This window comes from Stegodyphus dumicola, chromosome 6, assembly GCF_044657685.1.
Source record: "Stegodyphus dumicola isolate Sdum_Otavi_A_Nest chromosome 6, ASM4465768v1".
Classification (NCBI taxonomy): domain Eukaryota; kingdom Metazoa; phylum Arthropoda; class Arachnida; order Araneae; family Eresidae; genus Stegodyphus; species Stegodyphus dumicola.
This window is the reverse complement of record NC_140773.1, coordinates 48,516,024-48,539,520: the sequence shown is the minus strand read 5'-3', so window position 1 is coordinate 48,539,520 and position 23,497 is coordinate 48,516,024. Positions and strand designations below refer to the sequence as shown.

Genomic DNA, 23,497 nt, shown 5'->3' with positions numbered 1-23,497 from the left:
TTCTGAGGCTCTCTCGGCCCTACAAGGCTTGGCGAATCCGGAACCATGCAATAGACTTCTTTTGAATATAAAAAACATTTATAACAAAATAAGAGAGAAAAATGGTATATGTTTTCATTGAGTCAAGGCACATATTGGTGTTACCGGGAATGAGAGGGGGATATGCTAGCTAAAGAGGCAGTCCTGGGAGAGGGTGATATTTATGAAGCTATTAATGATTCCCGAATTACCTTGAGAAAAATGAAAGCAAGTATAATTGAGAAATGGGCTAGGGAATGGAATGGTTAAAATAAAAATAAGGGTTACTTGAAAATTTTGATCAATGCTTGGCTTGTGGGAAGTACAGAAATGCAGCTCATTTTATGGAAGAATGTAAACTGACCGAGAGTGTGAGGACGAGATTTGGAAAAATAAATGAACAGAATGTAATTGAAAAAGAAAATTCTTGAATAGCTATTGAACAGAAATTATGAGGATTGTGAATGAAAACAAGACTATCATAGGAATAGGACATTAAATATTTTAGTTTTTCTTTTGTTTACGAGTTTATGTGTTGGGTGAGTGAGTTATGTGCTGTCTTACTATTTTTTGTTTTCTAATCGATTATGCTTATGTCTTTCCTTATTTTATAATGTGTGAGTGTATTTTTAAATATACACAATCTGTGTTAATCTGTATTTTAATCTTTTGTTTTTATCTTTTAACTGTTTTTGTTTGTCTGCGTCGGGTATGCTGCGTTAACCATGAGGCCGATTATTATCGTCCAGGAGGGTTGCAGCATACCCGTAAACTAAACTCTTTTATCCCATAAAACCAACGATTATTTTACCGTCCATAAAAATAAAGGCTTCCTTCTCCAAATAGCTAGTTTCCAGGAAAACTTCACATATGGTTCAAGAACATCATCCCTTTATAACGCTGTGGGTTCACACTGCCGCCCCTGCAATGGAGTGCGGCGGTCCATTATGATGCCTCTTCAGGTCTACAGGTTAAATTTCCACCGAAGAGGTAGACTTTTCTGAGGTTGGAAAGCTAATCGCGGGCCCTAGGCTTTCACCAGATGAAGATTCATCGAGAATCTCTCCAGTGCTGAGAATGGACTCCTTAATGAAAGGAACATGACCCCAATCTTGTGTCCAAGCATGGTGAGCTTATATAAAAGATGAACTCTCATTTGCGATATGTTGAGAAGAAAGTGTAATTCTGGTCGTCGGAAGTAACATTGCTACTTTGCTAAATGTATGTATACAATTACCTACCCAGCAGAAAGATCCTGTAAGGGCTCTTTTGACATTACCTTTCTATGGCATCATGCAGTTAGTTTCAAGTATCAACCCTCCGCAGGTGTGAGCGCGACCATAGCTGGGATTCCTGATAATGGTACTCGTAGCTTGGAACTGATGTCAAAACCTGGATATCACCATTCTAGACACTCGCAACCGTCCAGTAACTTCCATTTGAGAATGGCCACACCGAAGTCTATCAATGATTCTCCATCTCAATCTGTCCTTTAAACGCTTGCAAGAGCTAATTTCAATTGGAATCAATCAGCCTTATGATATTCCTTGCAAGAAGGGCAATTCTATAGAAATTTTTCAGATTCGGAAACCTGTCTCTTTCACATTTTCTTAAAAAACACGTTCTTAAACCTTTTAAGAGTAGCGGCATGCTTCCAGTATATTTACTGGTACCTAAATTATATATGACATATTTTTTTAAATATTAGCATTTGCTATTTTGAATTATTGCACAAAAAAGTGCTTGTAACTTTAATTTTAGACAAAAAGTACTATATCAAAGGAAACAAATAAAACTTAAAAAAATAACCACTTGAAAAATAACACATAAAAACAAATTAGTAATTAGATGAGAATCATTGGAAATATTTTAATGTGTCACAAATTGTACAAGAGAGAAAAATCAGAACATTACACTTTAGAGTACATAAACAGGTGAAGCAAGAATTTCTTCATGGTCCCGCCATGCAGATTCTTGAACATGAAAGACAAATCACTTTCTGCAGGAACATGTCCATATTTCCGTAAGTAATGAGTAATTAAACCAGCAGACCCCAGATTCCCAATAGCGAGCGGGTTGTTTCATAAGAGGGCAATTCCACAGAGATTCGGAAAATTTTTAGCTTAAAAAAAAAAAAAAAATCACAAAAAATTCCTTAAAATTTCGATTTAAAAAGTTTGTTTTTAAATTTGTGTTCATTTTTTCGCTTTACTTTTATAATTTAACGATAAACAACGATGACTGAATTGCAGGAAAAATGATAACTGGTTAGATTCAAAATCACTTCCAAATTTTTACCACAGAGGGCTTTATTAGAAATATTTTAGCAACTGACTTTCGTACATACACTAATCTGTATTCATTAAAAGCTCATCTCTACAGAGCTGCCATAGTCAAGTATTTTCATTTCCTGATATGATTTCCACCTCGCACACATGAGTGCATCAACAAAAATTACATCGAACAGAATTCCGATTCATTATGAATTCAAACACGCATAAATATATTTAAAAGCCGAAGGATCAGGCATTGATATTTAAAAATTCTAATCTAATACTAGTCGTTAATGATTTAAAATTAATATTTGCTACTTTTTTAACTTTCTTTTGAGGCGACTTACACTGGATCTAAAGTTCTGATGAAATTTATTTTAACCCATAATACATTCGAAACCTTCAACTGAGTTTCAAGTTAATAAAGTTGATAGAAACACAATTTCAATTAATACCTCTGAAGAAACCTATATTCTTCTAAATACATAAATCTGGAGAAATATCTTTATGCAGATTTCTTCACTTCGCTCTCAATCATCCGAGTCTCTGAAGATGCAGCCCCCCTTAAGAAACAAGCAGTTTAACACAATCATCACCAAGTCCTCAAGATAAAAGATTTTCCAAAGCTGTACAAAGCGCAAAGAAGGCTGAAACATATATCGATTGATATGTCAGTTTCACAGTTCAGAATAAATATCTCAATAGCATGCAATAACAGGAATACAGATATATATATATATATATATATATTTTTTTTTTTTTTTGCACACAGCACTGAATATTTTTGCAAGAACATATCTTTATGATATTCAAGAAATCAAATCACAATCAACAAACGTCGTCAGCAACATAGAGAGAAGATAAATGAATTTCATTGTCAGAGGAACTTCTGTAAGGAATAAACAACTTCATTCCCTATTATTAGAATATAGATTTTATAGTCTGTTTACATTCTGCAGGGATATGCGACAGAAACATTGCAAAATAAGTAAAATTCCAAGATATAACACAAGTTTTTTAAAAATGAAATTCAGTTTTTACGAAATAACTTTCTTTTACTTTATTCAATCACTGGAATTCAATCGCAGAAAAGTACTTTAGTTTTTGTTAACTAGTAGAAATTTAAAGTAACACATCCCAGTGCGATTCTCATTGGAATGGCATTAACTATTGAAATATGTGACGAAAGGCTGTGCATTGATCAACCAAACATTCTGCGATGCTAAATATGAAGTGATTTAATTAAGTATGGAACGATAATTGCACTCAGAAATTGTGTAATTAAGCATTCATAAGGGGAATTTGAATAATTAAATAACAGTGATGTCGATGATGATTTCAAACTGATTAGGAATTCTAAGTCTTTACGCATATCCAATTTGACGAATTCAAGTATGTAAATATAATCCCTTTCCATCTATGGAAATATTTTTCATGCTTCTTTAAACAAATATTTATAATTTCTCCTCCTATGAAACAGAATACGCTTTACAAATATTACGAAAATATAATGACATTTCAAATGCTTCAAAATAGTGTTCAATCAAAAAGTCAAGGAAAAAAAATTGGAAATGCTTTTAAAATTTTCGCAAAAAAGGCAATGTCCATGATGGCATTTTCTTTGTAACATGACTGCTGAATACTTCAAAGAAATATCCATAACAAAAATTATGAAAAAAAGCCTAGTTTGCTAAGTGTCCGTGTTGTTCTTTTAATGGCCTCGTCTTTGTACCGCCAAATTGTTGTATCTTTAACTGTGTAGATGCGGAAGTCTGTTTTGCAACTATTCTTCAAAGATCCCACACAGTCTTTGCGATAATGCTGCAGCTGCGCTAAGCTGGTGTTAATAGAAAAGGTGGTGCATGTGCCCAGGCAATTGAGAGGAAAGTGGTTATGGAGAGACACCACCCTCTCTGTATTATGGAAACACTTGACGTATGAACCAGGTTTAGTAAAGTTTTTGCTCCGATAGACATGTTGAAACATGTGAAGATATCTTGGAATGCCTTGCTCATGGGCTTCGTGGTGTAAATCGTCTCCATCCTGAAGATCGTCCAAAAAGTACACATTTCGAACATTATAGCTGGCACGCGTGTAATTTTTCTCTTTAAGAGCTTGCTGTACGACTTCTTTCATTAATTCTGACCACGAATCGTATTTCACGGGCATTATGATTTCATCGATATCCAGCAAAACAACATATTCGTAAGAGTAAAGGTTTCTATATAAACAGTCATTATATGGAATGAGTTCATTCTGGCGTTTATGGGTTAATTTTGTTTTTAAATACAAATGGCGGAAACCAGGCAGATTGGGCTGGTTACCAGGCAACGTTAACGGAGTTAACTGCACAAGGCCCTCTTTTTGATAATAATTTAACACTTTTGAGATGTTGGGATGAATTTCAAGTTCATACAAGAAAATCTTTTTGGCACCTAAGATGTTCAATAATTCTAACCATTCAACTAATCTTACACTTAGATCTTCATGCAGAAAGTCGAGCCCCTTCACACATACAGCGAAATCTTGTTTCTTTTTGGGTCTTTCATTCAAGACTCTTAAATTTGTTGTCGGTTTATCACATCGGTTCTCCACCAAAGACACGCTTGTTGGTACTTGGCCACCAGATTCTTTAGGTGGTACTTTGCAAGATATGACATAAGGCTGAAGAATGCCATTTTTGTAATTCCCCCATTTGCTGTACCATGCATACGTATAGGTAGCTTGAGAAAAAGCAACGGTTTTCTTCTTATCAAACCACAGCTGACATACTGTAGGAATTGGTTTTATGCGATCTATCATGCCCAGAATTCGCACTATAGGTACACTTCCTGCCCGCCATCTGTTATCATAATAAGCTCCGTACAAGTAAAATGTACCATTGGACGTTTGCAATCTTTGCCAATATATGTTATTGAAATCTAAATCATACAGATTAGGAAACTTCACACAAGATTTATTTCCAATAGGGCGGACTTTGTTTGCTGACCAGTAAGCTAAAGGAAGATTTGAGTGGTTGGCAAGTAGCGTCAACAACTGTTTTTCGTTAAGAGCAGGAGAATTATCAACTTGGGGTTCGAGGTCGAGGAAATTTTGCGGAATACCTGGAGTTCTACTTCCTACAGGATTATCTTGGATTCCAGGGGGAGAAGTAGTTGGAGCATCGCCTCCTCCACTGGCAGCAATTTGAGCAGATTGCACGTTTTGTAGGAGGCCCCTGTTAACACGCGCTGTCAGGTAAGTCACAGCACCTTTGTGGTTCGTTATCCGAAACACCAGATAGCAAAGGCAAGTCCAGATGCAAATTCCATATAGTATCTTCTTTAGGGCACGAGCTGGAACGAAGCGTAGTTTGGCCCAACCCATGTCTCTAACTGCGGGATCTGTAACAGAAAAAAAGAATCGAATAAAGCTCGTATAGAAATTACTTCACTACAGCAGCAAACACGCATATATATGTAATATTTTAGGTACGCTGAAAAACAGATATAGAACCATAATCGAAGAAGTAACTTTTCGTCGCATCGAATCTTCATATTATTTTTTATTTGTCGTTGATACACATTTTTAAGTCAACATAAATAAATTAGTGCAGTAAACGCCCTTGTTCTATACTTTTTTTTTTTTTTTTCTCCCCCATTTTTGAAGGCAGCACGCTGCAGCAACTTGTCAGAAGCAAATGCGTCGTGTTCCAAGATAGAAATTTAATTGAAAAGGAGAAAAGGGTTTTGATTCGCAATTTTTACTTTCACTTTCGAATAAGCTGCGTCACCAGCGTTATGGAAAGGAGATGTATCCAAATTTAACTAGATATTTAAGAGATTACTGCAAATTAAAATTATTATTTTGATATACATATTTTTCTCTCTCTATATATAATGATAACCGTTCTTTCCATTATTTGTGCTCTCTCTGTATATATAATGATAATCGTTCATTCCATTATTTGTGCAAATTAAAATGTACAGTGCTTAATTCAAAAGAATGAAGTTTCATTTAAAATCTTGAAAGCTCGATAGACTAGCAGAAACATTCAACTTAGAAAAGAGGTGAAGGGGGAACCTTTAATTTTCGTTTACATTAAACGAAAAGTTTATATTAAACTAATCGAATTCTAAATTTCTGTCTATTAAATAAAATTCAAATTCTTCATCACAGATTAGGGAAAAGTTTTCGAAGATATACCGAAATTTAAACTGTTTTCTCCACAAAAAGAATTTAATGTCTGAACATTCCATAGCTGATTTTTAAAAGAAGTACAAATATATATATGCCAATTTACAGCAAAACGTGTCGGTATTTCAAAACACAAAATATTTGAATGAAAACATTTTTTTATGAAACAAATATCTTATTTCTTAATGATTTGAATTGGATTTGTTAAAACAGTGGTTTTGGAAATTTCTTCCGAATCGTACAAAAAACTTCTGTTACATTAATTATATTTTAAAACTAAAAATAACTTAATAATATTTATTCTATCCCTTCACTGCACATACAGCAAAAGTTGCTTTATACGTTGAAAATTTGTTTTAACGTTGATTACGTTCATAATATGGCCACATCTAGCTGTTTCGAATTATTATTAACCCATTATTACAATTTTATCTATTAAATTTATAGCTATAACCTAAGTAAAAATATATGGAAATAGTTTACTGCTTGAACCTGGTAACATTATTTTATATTACATTATAAAAAAGGATTTTTGGATTTAAAACCAGCAAAAAATTTTAATATGGTTGTTATATTAAATATCTAAAAATCTTAAAGAATAAATATCTGCGGTTTTCTTAGTGCATTTATTGAAAAGAAATTAAAATGTTACATAATTACACATAAGCAACAACGTCATACAATATTACAAAAGATAAGAAAATTTTAAAACACATCTTTTAATTAAAAGGTGCTCTGAAATCAAAAAAAAAAAAGTTTTAAAAAAATTGTTAAATAATAATTTCTTTTTAAGGTAAAAACATACAATTTGGTAAACTGCATGACACGATGGCCTAATTGCAGATCTGTTCATAAAATACGACACTATTGTTTTTATAAACAAAACAGGCTACATGTTGCGCCTAGTTCTCAGATCATGATAACGCGTGAGGCGGATTGTAAAATGAAACTGCCCTCAAGTTTGAACAACATTGACCTCGATAGCTGTCTGCTGCAAGTGACGTGCTGTCTAATCCAACACAAACCGGCTGTTCTATGCAATCGGATAAACACAAGAACAAAAACAGTCTTCTTGGATATAAAGTACTTGTTGAAATGAATTCCCCCCTCCCCGATGCTAAATGGGATACGAGATGAAGCATTTATACAGAGACAGAAAATATTACAGGAACTGTAAGATGTGGGCTTAACCAAGCACTACGCCTTCGATATTCTGAATTTAAGCTTTGGAGCCAATCCACAGACTTTGATCGTATTGGATTATTTAATAATTTAACATTCTTGCTTCATCAGATTAATCTAATTAAAATCCGTCAGATAATTTTAATGAACGATTTCTATATGACATAATACTAAGGTTTCGAAATGGGTTTGAAACTACGCTATTACTCATAAAAGAATCACACCAATTTTAAACAAAATACAATTTTAAATTTAATTAAATAAAAAGAACGCCAACCTAAAGGTTGAATGGCGACTAATTTTTAATACTAATGTTGTTTGACAGGATATGAATTAAGTCCAGCTTATCTAGCAACCTTTACCTTAAGTCTATCGTAACTACGATACGTTTCATTTCCTATAAAGCTTAATCCAAAAGTAAGTAGTGATGTTCACACAAATGATAAACGCTCTTGTCACAAACACAAAGCTTTAGTTACATAATTAGTATATAGCGTTCAGCATTATAAATTATTTAAGCAAACATATGCCTTCAATATTCGTATCTTCATTACTGTATTCCTAATGCCAAGTGTTCAAAGTATACCACAGCAAGGACGCCTGAAGCGCCACTAAACGGTTGGCGCTATCAATTCATAACATTAAAATTGTCATATTACTTAATAATTGGTTAATTTAAAATACTTCATAGCTTATGCCAGTGGTGTTCGAATTATGGGTTGTGAAGATTTATAGCAGAGTCGCAGGGCTGATAAGAATTTTAAAAAATTTGACTTGATGGTAACATAAGTTCAGTGTCGACGCTTTGATCGTGACTTCAAATTGTTTTTTGGGGTCGCACTGCCATAAAGTTTGAATATCACTGGCTTATACAATTTTTTAAAGAGTTATTGTCTGAAAGTTATATCATAAAAATTGGTACTTTTAATTTTTTGAATGCCACTCAAAAATCAAAACACCCCCCCCTAAAAAAAAAAACCTCTTTTCTGAACTTTTAAAAAAAGGGAGTTTTTTTTTACCTTTTACTTCTTCAAAAAGATTTTTAAATGTGTTAAACGTTTTCTTTTACAACATAATTATATTTTTATGTCAAACATTATAAATTTTCTTGGGGGCTGTAAAATAAAAAAGGGTGAAAATGTCTAATTTCAATCATGACTGAAATGATTTTCGGAACACTACCGCAGTCAGCAAAGATAATAGTCAGAAAAACCTGCGTTTTGAGACAGATCTATTTGTTTTCTGCTATTTGATTTTCAGTAACATAATCACAGTTTTTACAGTCTTGTTCAGACAATTAAGTAACAGAAAAATCTTTTGATTTTCTACCGCCACTTCTGTTAATTATACTGAGTTACTTCTACATTTCTGAATTCCATTTAAAAAGAGGGATGATGTTTACACTAAATTATCTAAAAATCATTATTGGCTACATGTACCTATGCATCTAAAAAACTAAACATATCAATTAAAAAACATCCTACCGGTTTCACGTTATGAAGAAGACGCATTTCCATTATCAGCAAGTCATAATCTTTCAATAAATAATGTTCGGCTAAGTCCATCAGCATTATTTCGTACTTATTTGATTTAAGTCATGATTAAATGATGTAATACTGAGATCAAATCCCCTTGTATTGAAAGTGTTACTTTGCCTCTAATAATTATAACGAATAATATCATTTACATATATATAATCGGTTTTTGGGAGTAATTAATATTGAATTGCATCAGAAAATTTCAATAAATATTTATAGAACAAATTAACTCTTTTAAAGAAATACGAATTACATGTACGCTATTTTTTTAAAAAAATCAAATCCATCGTCAAAATATTTTAGTGAAAGTGGAAGTAATCACTTATGGAAATTGCGTTGCCAGAACTGAAAAAACAGACACTCACATTTTAAAATTAAAAAGTAAATTTTGGTTAATTGTATAATTCTTATACGTAACAAATTCTTAAAGTTGACAGTAATATTTTGCCCGTCATTTTTATTTTAAATCTCATTTCGTTGCCTCCATTCTTTTAATGTATACAATATTATGTATTTTAATAGTAAGGATAGTAACGAAATGTAAACAAATGCTAGTCTAGAATTATAAAACGCTACCTATTTCAAATAGCTGTCTCGAGCAGGAGGAAAATATATAATGAGAGTACGATTACCATCGTAAATAATAACCTATCTAGCATTCAGATGAAAACAATTAGTATGGTTTTTCTCCAAAGAAGGTTTGCCTCCTCTTTACAGGCTGAAAACTATTTTTCCTGGGGACTACAGATGTCTTTTTTATGTTAACCTTTTTTACTTTCTTTATTTTGTAAGTTCTTGGATATATAGTATTATGTGTATTTACATATATAGTATTCTTCTGCATCAAAAAAGAAGATAATAAACGATTCGCTTTAAATGTAAAATACTTCCATTTTGCATTTATAATGCATAATTTACTACGAGGTATAAATATATCGGAAACAACTTAGTAAAGCAGATAATCAAACAGCTCTGTGAATATTTAGAAACTTTCCTATACAAGAATTAAATTTACATAAGCTATCACAGTGTTTTTTAAAATGGGTATTTCATGGCTACTGCCACCCTTCCCTATTTTCGACCGTAACGCGCGTCGTCGTCAACGCATAGTACTTATTTTCTCCACTTCATTTAGGAACTCTATTTTATATCAGCCTTCATTCACATGCTTTTCATGAAGCGAAACATTGAGAAAATGGGGTGGAGGAAAAAATAATAAGGCGACTCGAATAATCTGCTATAGTTGTCGTTCCCATGAATTTACGAGGCAAATTGGGCGGCGGAGAATGTCCTCGAAGTACTTATTTTACAGTCCTATGACTATAGGACTGTAAAATTACAATCTATGACTATATTACAGTCCTATGACTATAGGAATAAGCCTCTCTAGAGCCAGTTAATTTATCTTAAAAATTCCTCTATTAAAATACATCTCAAGGCAGATGGCCGTCGCGTGCTTTGCTCAATCAATTAATCAATCAACCAACCAAAAATTCAGCCCAATCTAAAAGTAATTGTACTTAAATGCAGCTGCTTGCAAGGTGGCAGACAACCTTCCACTTGTCGACAACGTGGAACAATTCCCTTAAATATTCAGTTCTATTAAAAAAAAATCTGCGAAGTTACACTTTAAATATATTATATGCCGAAGAGTCAATACATAATGCAGTAATATTCGCTAATAATAAAGAAAAAAGCAGAAGGATACAGTTACAAGAAATAGCTTTATTTTTCAATTATTTCTCCTGAACCAGTACGAAGAGATTAACAGTCCAATACTAATCATTTTGACATTTCCGAGCCTCATTTATTTCATTTAAGTTGATGGCCCCTCCTGTCAAGCGCAATTACTCAACTTTTTTTTAGGTAACATTTTCATTTAATTACGCTTTTTGCCAAAGACGCCAAGTTTTTGTATTCATCATTTAAACGATGTTTGATTGCAACTGTTTCATGGAAGCAAAACAAACGGTTGCTAAAAAAGTCAAATACTTCCACAAACCGAAAATTTTCTGCATTGTTCAACGATAACTAATAAAAATAACTTGAATTCCAATTAAAAAAAAACAAACCTGTAACCTAAATTCCTTTCCTATTTGTAAAGCAAGCAGTTCGTCTTCACGAAAAACCGCTAATATTATAAATAAAAAAATCTGATGTGTACACCACGACTTCCTTGTACGGAATATTAAATTATACGCATTTTCTCTTGCATTTCATTTAAACTTATTGGATTGAATTAAATCTACTTCGCCGACTGCGCATAATCCACAATAGAATAAATGCATTCTTTAAAATTCAATTTGTTTACCATAGCGACACTCTGGCGCTAGGTTTACTTAACAGTATTATATTTCGTTCATATTATAACTCAGAATGCACAAAATTTATATCATTTAAAGAATTATCTAATCGTTGCCACATGCTCTATTCAAATACCATAATAAAGGCCATTGCCATCTTCTCCTATTTCCGATCGTGAAGTTATCATCGAACAACACTTTCTTTACTTCATTTGAGATTTAAAGCCACTTCACTTCGCGCGCTTTTCTGGAGGCGAAACACACTAAACGGAAATGATGTAGGGAAGTCATTCCCATAGTAAATCCTCATGGAGTCATAAGAAGAGACGCACTCCGAGAGGACAGCACAGAAACTGGAATTCAAGGCTCAGATTGACGATTTAGCAGAGCAAGAAAGATGGCATATTATATGGCTGTGGCATTTCAGATTAAGCTCATATTACGGTATATTTACTTAATAATTGAGAATTAATTCTAATCGACTTGAGTTCACCAACTTAAGTTAGAAGTTTGTTTTTATATTTTTTATCTTACATGCATATCTTTTTTAATAACACAATGTTCACTATACAATCTAAGATCTATTTATTTTATTCCTTTATTTTGAAGAAAGAAGCTTATGCGACTGTACACTGGCATAGAATTTTATAAGTATATCATTAGGGGCAATTTTTGATTCTCACAATAAAGTACAAACCGATGACTCGTTTAATTATGGCAAAACAAGCAATGGCTATGTGCCTAAAGGATGCCTTGGTGGAGAGCTTTTTAAAGTAAAGTGATTCGTATCCATGTTACACGTAGAAAAGCTACACAGCCCCCCCCTATGCAGCCAGCCCGTTCACAGAGATTCGAATCCTAGTCGAATTACCTGTGTTCATCGACTTTACCGATCGGACACTAGTGAGTTTAATGGAATATAGATAAAATAAATATAAATTTTGAAGCGGAATAGTTAACATATAGTGTTAAAAAAGTAACGTGCTTTATTAATTTAATAATATAAACGTTAATAGAACCTCATAAAATATTTTAAAGAAATATATGTTATTTTTTAAATACTTCACAAAAAACATAGCTATCATAACATAGCGGATAAATGAAAGGTCTCATGTTTCGTGAACTAGCAATACATTTGCTTTTAGACCGGAACGAGATCTGACAGAAATGTCACTATAACACTTGAGAAACGAACAAGAGCAAAAGAAGTAGTAAAGAATATATATATATATATATATATACCCAAAATTTCTGTAACTCAAGACACAGATTTCGAAAATATATTAGATAAGCAGCTTATTTTTGCAAAAAACTGCAACGTTCCCCTCCCCGAAACTCATAGCAATGCAGTTAGTTCAACGGCACAATTATCTGCAGCGGCAAGCAGATCAACAGAACAGGCTGTTCACCTTTTTCGTGCGGGCGACCTTCACGGTCCTCCTATACCTGATTAGAAACAAAACCACTAACATTTCGGACGACACTAAAAAAGTATAATAGTCGTGGGAAGAGAGGGTTAATGCGATCACTCTACCGCGTTGCTGTGAACTCACAAATAATTCTTTTTATGAAACTCCAAATGAGACAGTAAGCCTTTTTCCTTTATCTGACAGATGGTTGATGATCTTCTATAACAGCTAAATTAGCAATTAAAGCTTAATTCAACTACGAACGCGCTCGGGCTTTCATTTTCCATTATTTTATATGTATTAAATTCTTACTTCATAGTAATTCCAGAAAATAAATAAAATAGTACAAACGAAATATTTCAACATATCTTACTTTCGAAATACATTATCCAATTCAAAAATGATCCCCCGACTTCTCTCTCTCTCTATATATATATATATAATATACAGTTTTAAAAATCAACAAAATAAAATGATAAATATTATACGAATATAAAGAAAAATTATGTAAGTTTTAGTATATAAACTATAGATGCGCTAGATTATTATTTAAAAAGTTATTTTTAATAAAAGGAGAAAACTGCGTTTAAACAGTAGGAGGAATTTTTTGCATATTGTCGTTCGCTCAAAGTTAAAATGCAATGAAATTAACCCGCAATACCAAAGCATTTCTGCTGCTTTAGAAACAGTCCCCACTGACATACCGGAATGTGTAACGCCAGAATTTTCATATCGCATTCACATTACACCTGTAACCAAACATAATGATATCAAATGTTTGCAAATAAAATTTAAATATTTTCTCCTTATTTTTCATTCTTACTTCTTTTTAAATTATAAAAGTGTAGAAATCAGATCATTCTTTCTGAATTACCCTGCATTGTGTGCAATCGATTAAGCAAAACAAGGCCTTTAAAAAGATGGTTACAAAAAAACTCATCCGAATAATATACGTACGACATACGGAAGTAGTAAATTGCAATATAAAACCATCCTATATTAAAAGCATCATCTATATTATTTCAACAAATCATCAAGACATTGACCTTCAAACAACCTTCACTGCCAACGACAGAAAAACGGAGACGAGAAAATTTTCCAACTCGTCAAAAAGAGGGAAACGTAGTAAATGACAGATTTCTTTGTATGTATTTTCTGACATAAAAAGGATCATTTCTAAACAAAATTAAAGGATAGCAAAAAATATTAGCGCAATCATGTGTCCAAACTTTATCCAAAAGAGTTTATGGTACTAGCAGGTTGTGAATACAATAGCAAACTTGGGATGTGAATCTAGAAATAAGAACTATTTTGCCTATTATCTATTATTAACCTTAAAAATTTTTCTTAAAGCTATCTTTGCGCTCTGCCACATATAGTCAACTCTCCAAATATTTAGAAAATTGGTAATATCTATTAATGGCACACCACTTAACGTCAAACATAAATATTAGCACGAAATCTAACCAGATGATGATGGCAAATCTAATAAAGCTTCAGGAAAAGAAAAACTATTTCAATGTGCGTAATGCTAAGGCGATGCGCGATGCCGAATTTGCGCAAATCTATAGTTTTTAAACGAAAAATGAAGCTGTAGAAATAGGGGAAAAGAAGCTTTTGTTTGTCCCTCGTATACAGCGATCTGGATATTTTACTAACAGGGTTTCGTTTTAAAAACAGAGCGTATTACAAACATAGTCTTAGAATAATAATAATAATAATAAATAATTAAAATATGCCAAATAAAATGTTATCAAACATAAAGAGCTGCTAGAAAAAGCAAAAACAATTTGACGGAGCCGTTTTGTCTTTTATTTCTAACAATGCTCGCAGCTAAAACACTCATGTTTAGCGATTATATCCGCTTGCCATTAAGTGGCTGCATAAAATAACTCCAAACGCACAAGCCAATTTTAGGAAAACACGATTTCAGATGAGATGCTAAATCACTTGACAGCGCAAATGCATTCCTTAAGTGTCAAACTGTCCATACATAATGACTAATTTGGGCTACCGAATTCACGGAGAGCAATCACCATGAGTAGAAAATTTGGCGCTTACCCAAACTTATTCAATTAGACGACGAAATGCGGGAGAGGAACGACCGCCGTTTGCATTTTCAAGCTGTAAGCTAACAAGAGGTCAATGAATTTGCAAATCTAGACAAAACCATTCTTTATGAGCAATAATAATATATTTCTGATTTGAATTTGTTTTAAGGAAATTACCATGTTCTAAAAACCATAAAAGAATCTTTTTCGTTACCGGATTGCACGGGTCAAGGATATATGCAACGGCGTTGCGTATCTGCCACCTCAAAATTAAATGCATTGACTCCAAAAATTGGGAATACACTTCTCCTTATTTTGAAAAATTTATACTTAATTTGATGAATTCAAGCACAAGGCATACGAAATGTAAAATTTTATGATTATGCATAAAAATAAAAGCATTTGAAATTAGGCTTGGATGTAAATTTCGTATTTCACAGCAAGAGAATAATAAAAAACGCGGCACATATTTTGAAAATGGAGTGTATTTTTCACTGTAAGCAAGCAGCCACTGAATATTCCGCTTCAGTCTCCACATGCCAATGCCATTGAAAATCTGAGGTCCCTTGTCGAAAAGACTGTGCAACAACATAAAATAACACGCAGCGATCATTTGAACGTGTTCTGCAAGAAGAATGAGACAAAATATCATCAGATAAACTGTTACTTTCACTCTTATGTTCTTTAAGTTATGGTATAGTTTAATGTGGGCGGTGTTATAAATATTCAATAAATTAAACGATTTTGTAAAATGGTTTGGGAGTTTAAATTTTGTTTGGGAGTTAGGTTTTAAGTTATTTAAATATATTACATTTTGAGTCGAAAAGTTTATCCATTTTTAGCTCAGCATGCATTTTTTTTAAATAAACAGGCGATTAAGCTTTAATAATGTTAAAATGCGTTTTGTAGTGAGTGCTTAAAGCAATAAAAGTCTCTTGCTTTAAAAAAAAAAAAAAAAAAAAAAAATTTTTTTTTTTGTGTGTATTCAATTGAAAAATGACAAATTTCTCCTTATTGCCAAGGATGAGGAAGAGATTAAAAAATAAAAGCAAACGAACATTGTGTACATTCTTGTCCTCAGGCGGGCATAAAAGCATTAGCGTTAAATTGTTTGCACTCTTACCAATTTGCTTGAACACTGCATCCAGTTTGCGTGAATACTCACATTTTAAAGCGTTTTCAACAAAATAGTGGATTCTCACGATCGTGCAATGCAATTCCACTAACCAATCATAACGGAAACATAAACCCCAAAACAAAGGCTATGAAAGCACACAACGATTTCCCACATCTTATCTTCCAATAATCCTACTTACCGAAGAAGGGAAGTGTGACGGTTTTCGCAGCATCACAAGAATGTAGAGCAAAAACACGAATATCCACATGAAAACGACTACGTCGCCTACACAGACATATTTCTGAAGTATTCAAATGAAAGAAAGATTGCTATAAAAGTCTACACACTAAAAGCTATTCTCCCACATTTAACGGCACTTACCATTGCGATCTGTGTCAGAAAAATGGCGTTTCGAAGCACCTGCGCAGATTGACTGCATTGAATTTTCGAAATGAACATGTAGATTAATAAACCTGAGACACTAATTAGTGTTAACTCTTTGCGGCACAGTGTGTCCGGTCTGGACACACCTAAAAATTTTCTTCTGTACATGCAGCAAAATTGAATGAAAAAAGGATTTATATATTACTCTGAATCTTCTTTATTTATAGTAGATGGCAGCTCAACACAAACCAGTCCAAATATTTTAGCCATGTTTAGTATTTTTAAGACCCTCATTTTTCAAAGACATTTTCCAGATTCTTTTAAGGTATAAAAGGAATTGTTTGAACAGAAATTTCTATGTCATTTTTTGGCTGTATGCTAATCTTCTTATTCTATATTAGTTTTAAATTTTTACCTTGAAATCTTGCCTAAAATCAAACGGCGAACCCTAGGTGTGCCCAGACCGGGCTCACCGATAATCTAGGACAACTGAAAGTCTGTATTCTTTGTTTCTCCGCATCTCATCGGTCAGTTCATTGACAACAATGCTCGTTTCAGCACTCTTATCGAAGCTGTATTCAATCAGTGTGCCACTTTGGCCACACCCACAGAATTAAAACGAAAAGTGCTATCTTCACAAAATTTTACTTGTGTACTCCTCTAGGCCTAGACTGCCTACCTTTTTTTTTTTATTATTTAAAACTTCGACTTTAAAAGGTAGCATGCCGGAAAGGGTTAATATAGATCGACAAGGTAATAGCAGAATACTGGTGTTGGTCCCGGGTTCAATTTGGGTTTTCGTTTTATACTTGTATGTTTAAGAAAGCACGCGAGGCTTACCTACCTATGGGGAAGCACACCTTCGTAGAGGACTTTCTAAGAAAAACTACATATGGGGAAAACGACGAAAACACACAGGCAGCCAGGCCGCTTGCCTGGAATCGAACCCATGTTGAACTACCAGTATTCAGCCACTTTTACTTCTTGGCCTCTTGTCCTGGTTTCAGATGCCAGCTATCGAAATAGACTGAGTGCATGGTATTTTCTTTGTTTTTTTTACATACAGGATGACACTGAACAAAAGCGCAAAACTTAAGGGGGTAATAGAAGGCAGCTTTACGAGCAATATTCGTCACAGAATGTATGATCGGAACGCAAAGAGCGAGCAGCTAAGTGGCACTGTAAATAAATGGTATTAAAAAAAAGGTCGGTCCTTACACCCAACGGCATTTTCTACCGTGGATTGCCGAGAGGATTGCTGGTTATGCGAGCCACGAAATTTCCAGGGCGATGGATTGGTCGAGGTGATTCCATAAGCTCGGCCACTAAGATCACCGGATCTCTCGTGTTTGGACTCTTTCCTGTGGGGCCATATGAAAAGCCTAATCTTCGAGTCTCCCCACTGAAACGAATATGGATCTAGTCGCCAGAATAGTCTTCGAAAAAGTGCGTCACCCCACCCTTCGTTCTGCAGGTGAAGTCTGCATTATAGCTGGCGGAAGGTCTTTTGCGCAATTTCTATGAGCATGTTCTGTTTATAAAATGTTTTCTGACTTTCAACATAATTCCCATTTAAGAGAATAGTCTAATTCCAACGAAAAACTAATTTTTTTAAATTGTTTTCTAAAACCTTTTTCGGTATCTTCACCTATTTATGGAGTGGCTGAACTTTTACATCGAATTATTCATAAAGCTTTGTAAGATTAAATATGTATTCTCCTATACGGCTACACACATTACGTAAGAGTGTGTCCATATGCCGACAACTTAGAAAACGATTTATCCAGAAAATAATTTTAAATGGAAGATTTCGTTTAGAAATTACAGCTTCCATAGTTTGTGTCGAGATAACTTCTAGCTGCTTCCTCATTTTGAGAAAATTCTGCCTAGAAAACAGGCATTCGTAGAAACGCATAAACCATTAAGCCGAAATGAATAAAGTGAATGCGTTAGGCACTCATAGCAAATTAAACAGTTTAATTAATTAATTATTCGTACGCATCAACAAGCTTGTTTCTAAAAGCTCCCGAAAAATAAAGAATACTTATCATTGTTTAAGAAATAAGATAATTTATCAGTTCACTTTGAAGTTCGTGTAGAATCCTTAGTTGTGGGACTGTAATAATTAATACGGAAAGAATAGGAATTGTTGCCAGAAAGCAAATCTTAAAATTTACACAACAGTGATAAATCCTTACAATTTTCGCTAAGAAAATTTTCCTTCTTCTTTTCACACTACAATACTACATAAAATTTATGAGACGAAAAAGAATACGCGAACTAATAAATCTAGACTAAAAAATAATCCTGATTTACTGCTCAACATTACGGTTAAAAAAAAATTTCAGCGATAAATTAAATACTGCACTTTTCAGCTTTATTTTCTGAAGAAATGCATTTAGAAAATTATTTAGAATATTTATTTTATTCTACGGAAAATTTAAGTGCAGGATTTCATCAGTAGATGGGCAACACTGCTATTTCATAAACTTTGTTAACTGCTAACTGTCACTTACAGACTACATGAAGGAAGGAAATGCTCCATTTTTAAATACAACTTGTATAATTATTCGGGAATAATTATCTATTTATGTATATTTTTTTAGTTGTTTATGTATGTCTCAAGTAAGACATAGTGTGTTAAAGAAACAACTGTCTTGGGTTGAGTAATAATTCCCCCCCCAACAGCACACGAGTCAATTTTAATTACTGTTTCCTAGCTTAAATACGAAAAGGTTATTGAAGGAAAGCTGAAAGAGACTACGACATTTGCCATAAATATAAAAAAAGAGTTAAAATAATTACAGATAGGCTTCCCATTAGAAAGGTAGTTTCACAAAATTGTTATTTTCTAACAGCAGTAAAACGAGATTACAAGTGGATACAAGGTGGTTAGTTCTTAATGCCATATTTTAGATTAGCATGAACTGGTAAAACGAACATTTTTCTTCAAGACACTAATTAGCCTAGAATAAATTGAAACATTTAAAACACAGATGTAAAATACATTTCGGATAAAAAAATAAAGGAGGTTTGCTCATCATCACATCACATTTCAAAATTTAAAAAATCAATTCTACAGCGGTAAAATAAACTTTCATACCATAGCGTTTCAAATAATTACAGTTACCCATTATAAATACATTTAATCCAAAATTTAAAAAATTCAGATTTAGAACATTCGTTATACAAAAGATGTCTAACAGAACTATCGGCCAGTTTTCTACAATTAAAGGTCTCGCAGAATTTAATCAAACGGCTTCTGTGTTCATTTTTTTAACACGTGTGGCAAAACTTAGTGCATATTTTATAAAATGCTTCGGCATCAGTCTCAGTTTGGATCGCAAACGATTAGAAGCCGAGTGCGTCGAATTATCTATTTAATGCTGTTCTTTGTCGTACGAAGTTCTGTGTTCGATGATGGTCAGTGTGATATGAAGTTCGAGGTATTTCCTGTACAGAGCACCTGAGTGTCGCTGAAATACTACAGTCAAATTAAATAAAGAATGTTTTGTCATTGTGGATAGATGTTCCAGAAAGTATATTGCAGAATCATTCAATCTATTAGAAGCTGAGGCAAGAAAATTAGGCCTAACCATAAATGAAGATAAAACAAAAGTTTCAGGAATTGTACATAAATCAACTAATTTGCCGATTGTTGAAAATGTGGCTTTTGAAAATGTGGCACACTTCGAATAGCTTGGTGGTAGTATTTAATTATGGCAAAGCCCACTAGGGCTATCTGCCTAAGGGAAGGGATGCCTTCGTGGAGGACTTTCTAAGGAAAACTGGCTCGTATAAACGTTACACACGGGGAAAACCACGAAAACGCCCATGCAGTCAGCCCGTTCGCGGGATTCGAACCTCGGACCGAACTACCAGTGTTCAGCGACTTTACCGCTCGGCCGCTGGTGAGCCTTCAAATATCTTGGAACTATTGTTACTAATAATAATGATTTATCTATGGAAATTAATAACAGGCTCCTCATTGTAAATAGATGCTACCATAGTCTTAAAAATCAGTTCAAATCTCGATTTGTCTGCCGTAATAATAAAATTAATATATATAAAACCCTCTTATGTCCCATCACAATATATGACTGCGAGTACTCGGCAATGGCTAAAATAATTGAAAGTAAACTACTGATCTTTGAACGTAAAATACTAACAAAAATATTTGGCGCCGTTTGTGAAAATGGTGTTTGGAGATAAATGCATAATCATGAAATCTACCAAAAATTTAGACAGCCTGATATTGTTAAGGTCATAAAAAGCCATAAGATTCGATGGTTGGGTCATTTACGCAGAACTGAAGACACAAGCCCAGTAAAACAACTCACATTTACTAAATCTAAGGAGAGCTAGAAAGCGAGGAAGGCCACCAATTATTAGGCTTAATGCTGTTGATGATTTAATATCACACATAGGGACTAGAGGAGTATTGGCCATGAATAGGTCCAGTTGGCGTAGACTGATTGAGAAGGCTTTTGCCAACAATATACTACAGTGCCTCAGAAGAAGAACCTCTTCATTCACTTGTTCACATTCTCGAAAATGTACAATTACGGCCGATTACCTTAAAATGCTTTTCTACGTTTTCGAGCTGCATATATTTATACAACTAGAGTCGGTAATTCTGTAAATATATTATCCTCTAAATACGAAAAACTGAAACGTATACCATCTGCGATCAGTAACTTCTTGCCTGGAAACCCAGCATTTACTCAAGTGATTCAGGTCAACTCTCTTCACATCACTATGCGATTCATACAGGAAGGTCGCAAAAATACTAAAGAAAGGTTCAAAGTTTTAAAGGTTTCTGCAATAATGGGAGTTTATCTCGATTATTGCAGAAACGATATCTGGAGTTTATCTCGATCTATGACTTCTAAAAAACTGTTTCGGAGATAGATGTTTTTGCGTCGTTTCAGTCCTACATGTTTATGAGTGGATCCTTTATCTACGCACTCACTGGCAATAAACTCAGGGTTCCTGGCACATGTAATTTTTCATTCTTTATCGCAGCATATCCCGCCGACTTCTCATCTAGTTTAAATTTTAAATCAGCTCGCTAACTAAATTTTTATTATATTTACTACCATAATTTTCGTAAATAATCACATCTACCTCCGAAATTCGATATTTTATAAGCTACAAGAATGATCTACTCGAAACACTGTCGGTAGATACTGATTGTTGAAATGGTACTTAAGTCTGAAATCAACCCGAAATTACAGCAATCCCAAAATCTAATTCCAGTTTAGATCAGATTACAGCACACATCTTACGCATTTTATTATTCACGTAGTTCTTCATAATCACGGAACAGATACTCTCGCTCATGAATGCACGGTATGTTAGTATATCTAAACAAATTCCATTTTCTTATGGTGACCTCGGGTTTAAGCAGAATTTGCGAAACGAGTGAATGCCGTTTGTCATAAAATCATTTTTCAGTCATCCCCAAGCACAGTTACGAAAAATAAAGCAATCATTTCTCGAAATCCTTCAGTGAATTCGAATTCGTTTTCTAGGCAGCCATGACCAATTGCTACGCAGAAGCGTCACGCAACTATTCGAATGTTGAGCGTCACGGTTACGACACAATTTCATTATTGTCGGAAAATGTGGAATTTTGTTTTCGCAGTTGTCTCGTTTTACGTAGGCATGAAATTTATTTCGAAAGTGAAAACTAGTTGTGAATCTGTCGATGAAGCCGAACAACAGACCTTGTGGACATTTCAGTACCAGACACAAAAAGTGTTCATTGCAATGGATAAGTGTTTACTTATTTAAGGTATTATTAACATGCTTGAGAGAATATAGCAGCTTTCACATTTTTTTTCCACTTTTAAATGAAAATATTTTAAGAATAGACTTATCCCAAAAGAAAAGTAATCCAGTTTTTTTTTTTCTAATCTATGAACAATTTAAATGCTTGCATATAATTTTAAAAAACTTAATACAACAAGAATATTTATAAATAGAATATACGAAATTTAAAGAATCAACTACATAGAGTACTTTGATTCATTAAATACTGAGTGTTACAGCAATCTGTAAATATAGTTCCAATTTTGATACTGATCTTAGCATTCTATCATAGAGTTATGTTTCAAAGGAAGTGCTCCTTGCGAACATTGCTTTCTTCCATCGATCAGCAATTGCCATTTCATCGCTCCAGAATTCACTAGACGTCGCTGGTCCATAGCTCATCGCTTTGTGATCGTATGGTAGTATGACAGTAGAAGCTAGGACAACTTTTTTAATTAACAAAGGGTTTCTCCTCTGACTTATGTTCATTTACTTTCAGTCTGAGACTCATAGTCTAAATGGAAACAGTAAATCCAGAGACGCCATTTCTTTCTAATTTTCTAACTGACATAAATAGCTGTTTTTCAAGCCGTCTTCCGTTTCTGCGCTCATTTAAAAACATTTTAGCAATCCTGAAAGACATTGTTATAAATAATTACGGCAGTGGGGCTCCTTGGCCGATACGCTCAAGCCCTAGTGAATCGGCCGCCCTTCTGTTGAAGAAAAGAAAGTTATATTGAAATTATTAATGTATTTGCTAACTGTATAATGATAAAATATATAACATCTTAGCGTTGTTATGCAAATGATGTTAAGTTGTTTTTGCAAACAACAACTAATGCCAAATAATTGGAAGCCATACACATTGGCTTTAATATTCAAATAAACTGCAGAAGCGGTTTGATGGGTCTCTAGAGTTGTTGCGTCTAGGTACTGGATGGCAATAAACATATAAAATAGAATCCGGCAAACTCGACGATCCTTTTGTTTTTCCTAAATCGCTAAATTTTTTCCGCTGGTTAGGGACAGCATTATCCTTGAGATCCGTGATGGTTTATTAACAACTACACTGCAATAATTTCTAACATCGGCAATAGGGTGCAAACAATATAAGTACGTTTTAATTACTGTATTATTGCAATTACAGTACATATTTATTCTTATAAATGTACGAATATTTTCTTCAATGATTTGCTGTGGTACTAGAGTTTCGAAATTTTTGTCTCATTCCG

The 23,497-nt window shown here is 33.7% G+C and overlaps 1 protein-coding gene across 2 annotated transcripts in view; it reads right to left on the bottom strand.

Moving 5' to 3' along the window:
- Positions 1-1,862: 1,862 nt before the first annotated feature.
- LOC118191814 (uncharacterized) overlaps positions 1,863-23,497 on the bottom strand; it is a 196,751-nt gene continuing 175,116 nt past the window's right edge. For both annotated transcript variants that reach the window (XM_035362664.2, XM_035362663.2), the window contains one exon: positions 1,863-5,674. In XM_035362664.2, coding sequence (XP_035218555.1) covers positions 3,960-5,657 — 1,698 coding nt within the window. In that variant the 5' untranslated portion in view covers positions 5,658-5,674 and the 3' untranslated portion in view covers positions 1,863-3,959. The remainder of the gene's footprint in view (positions 5,675-23,497) is intronic.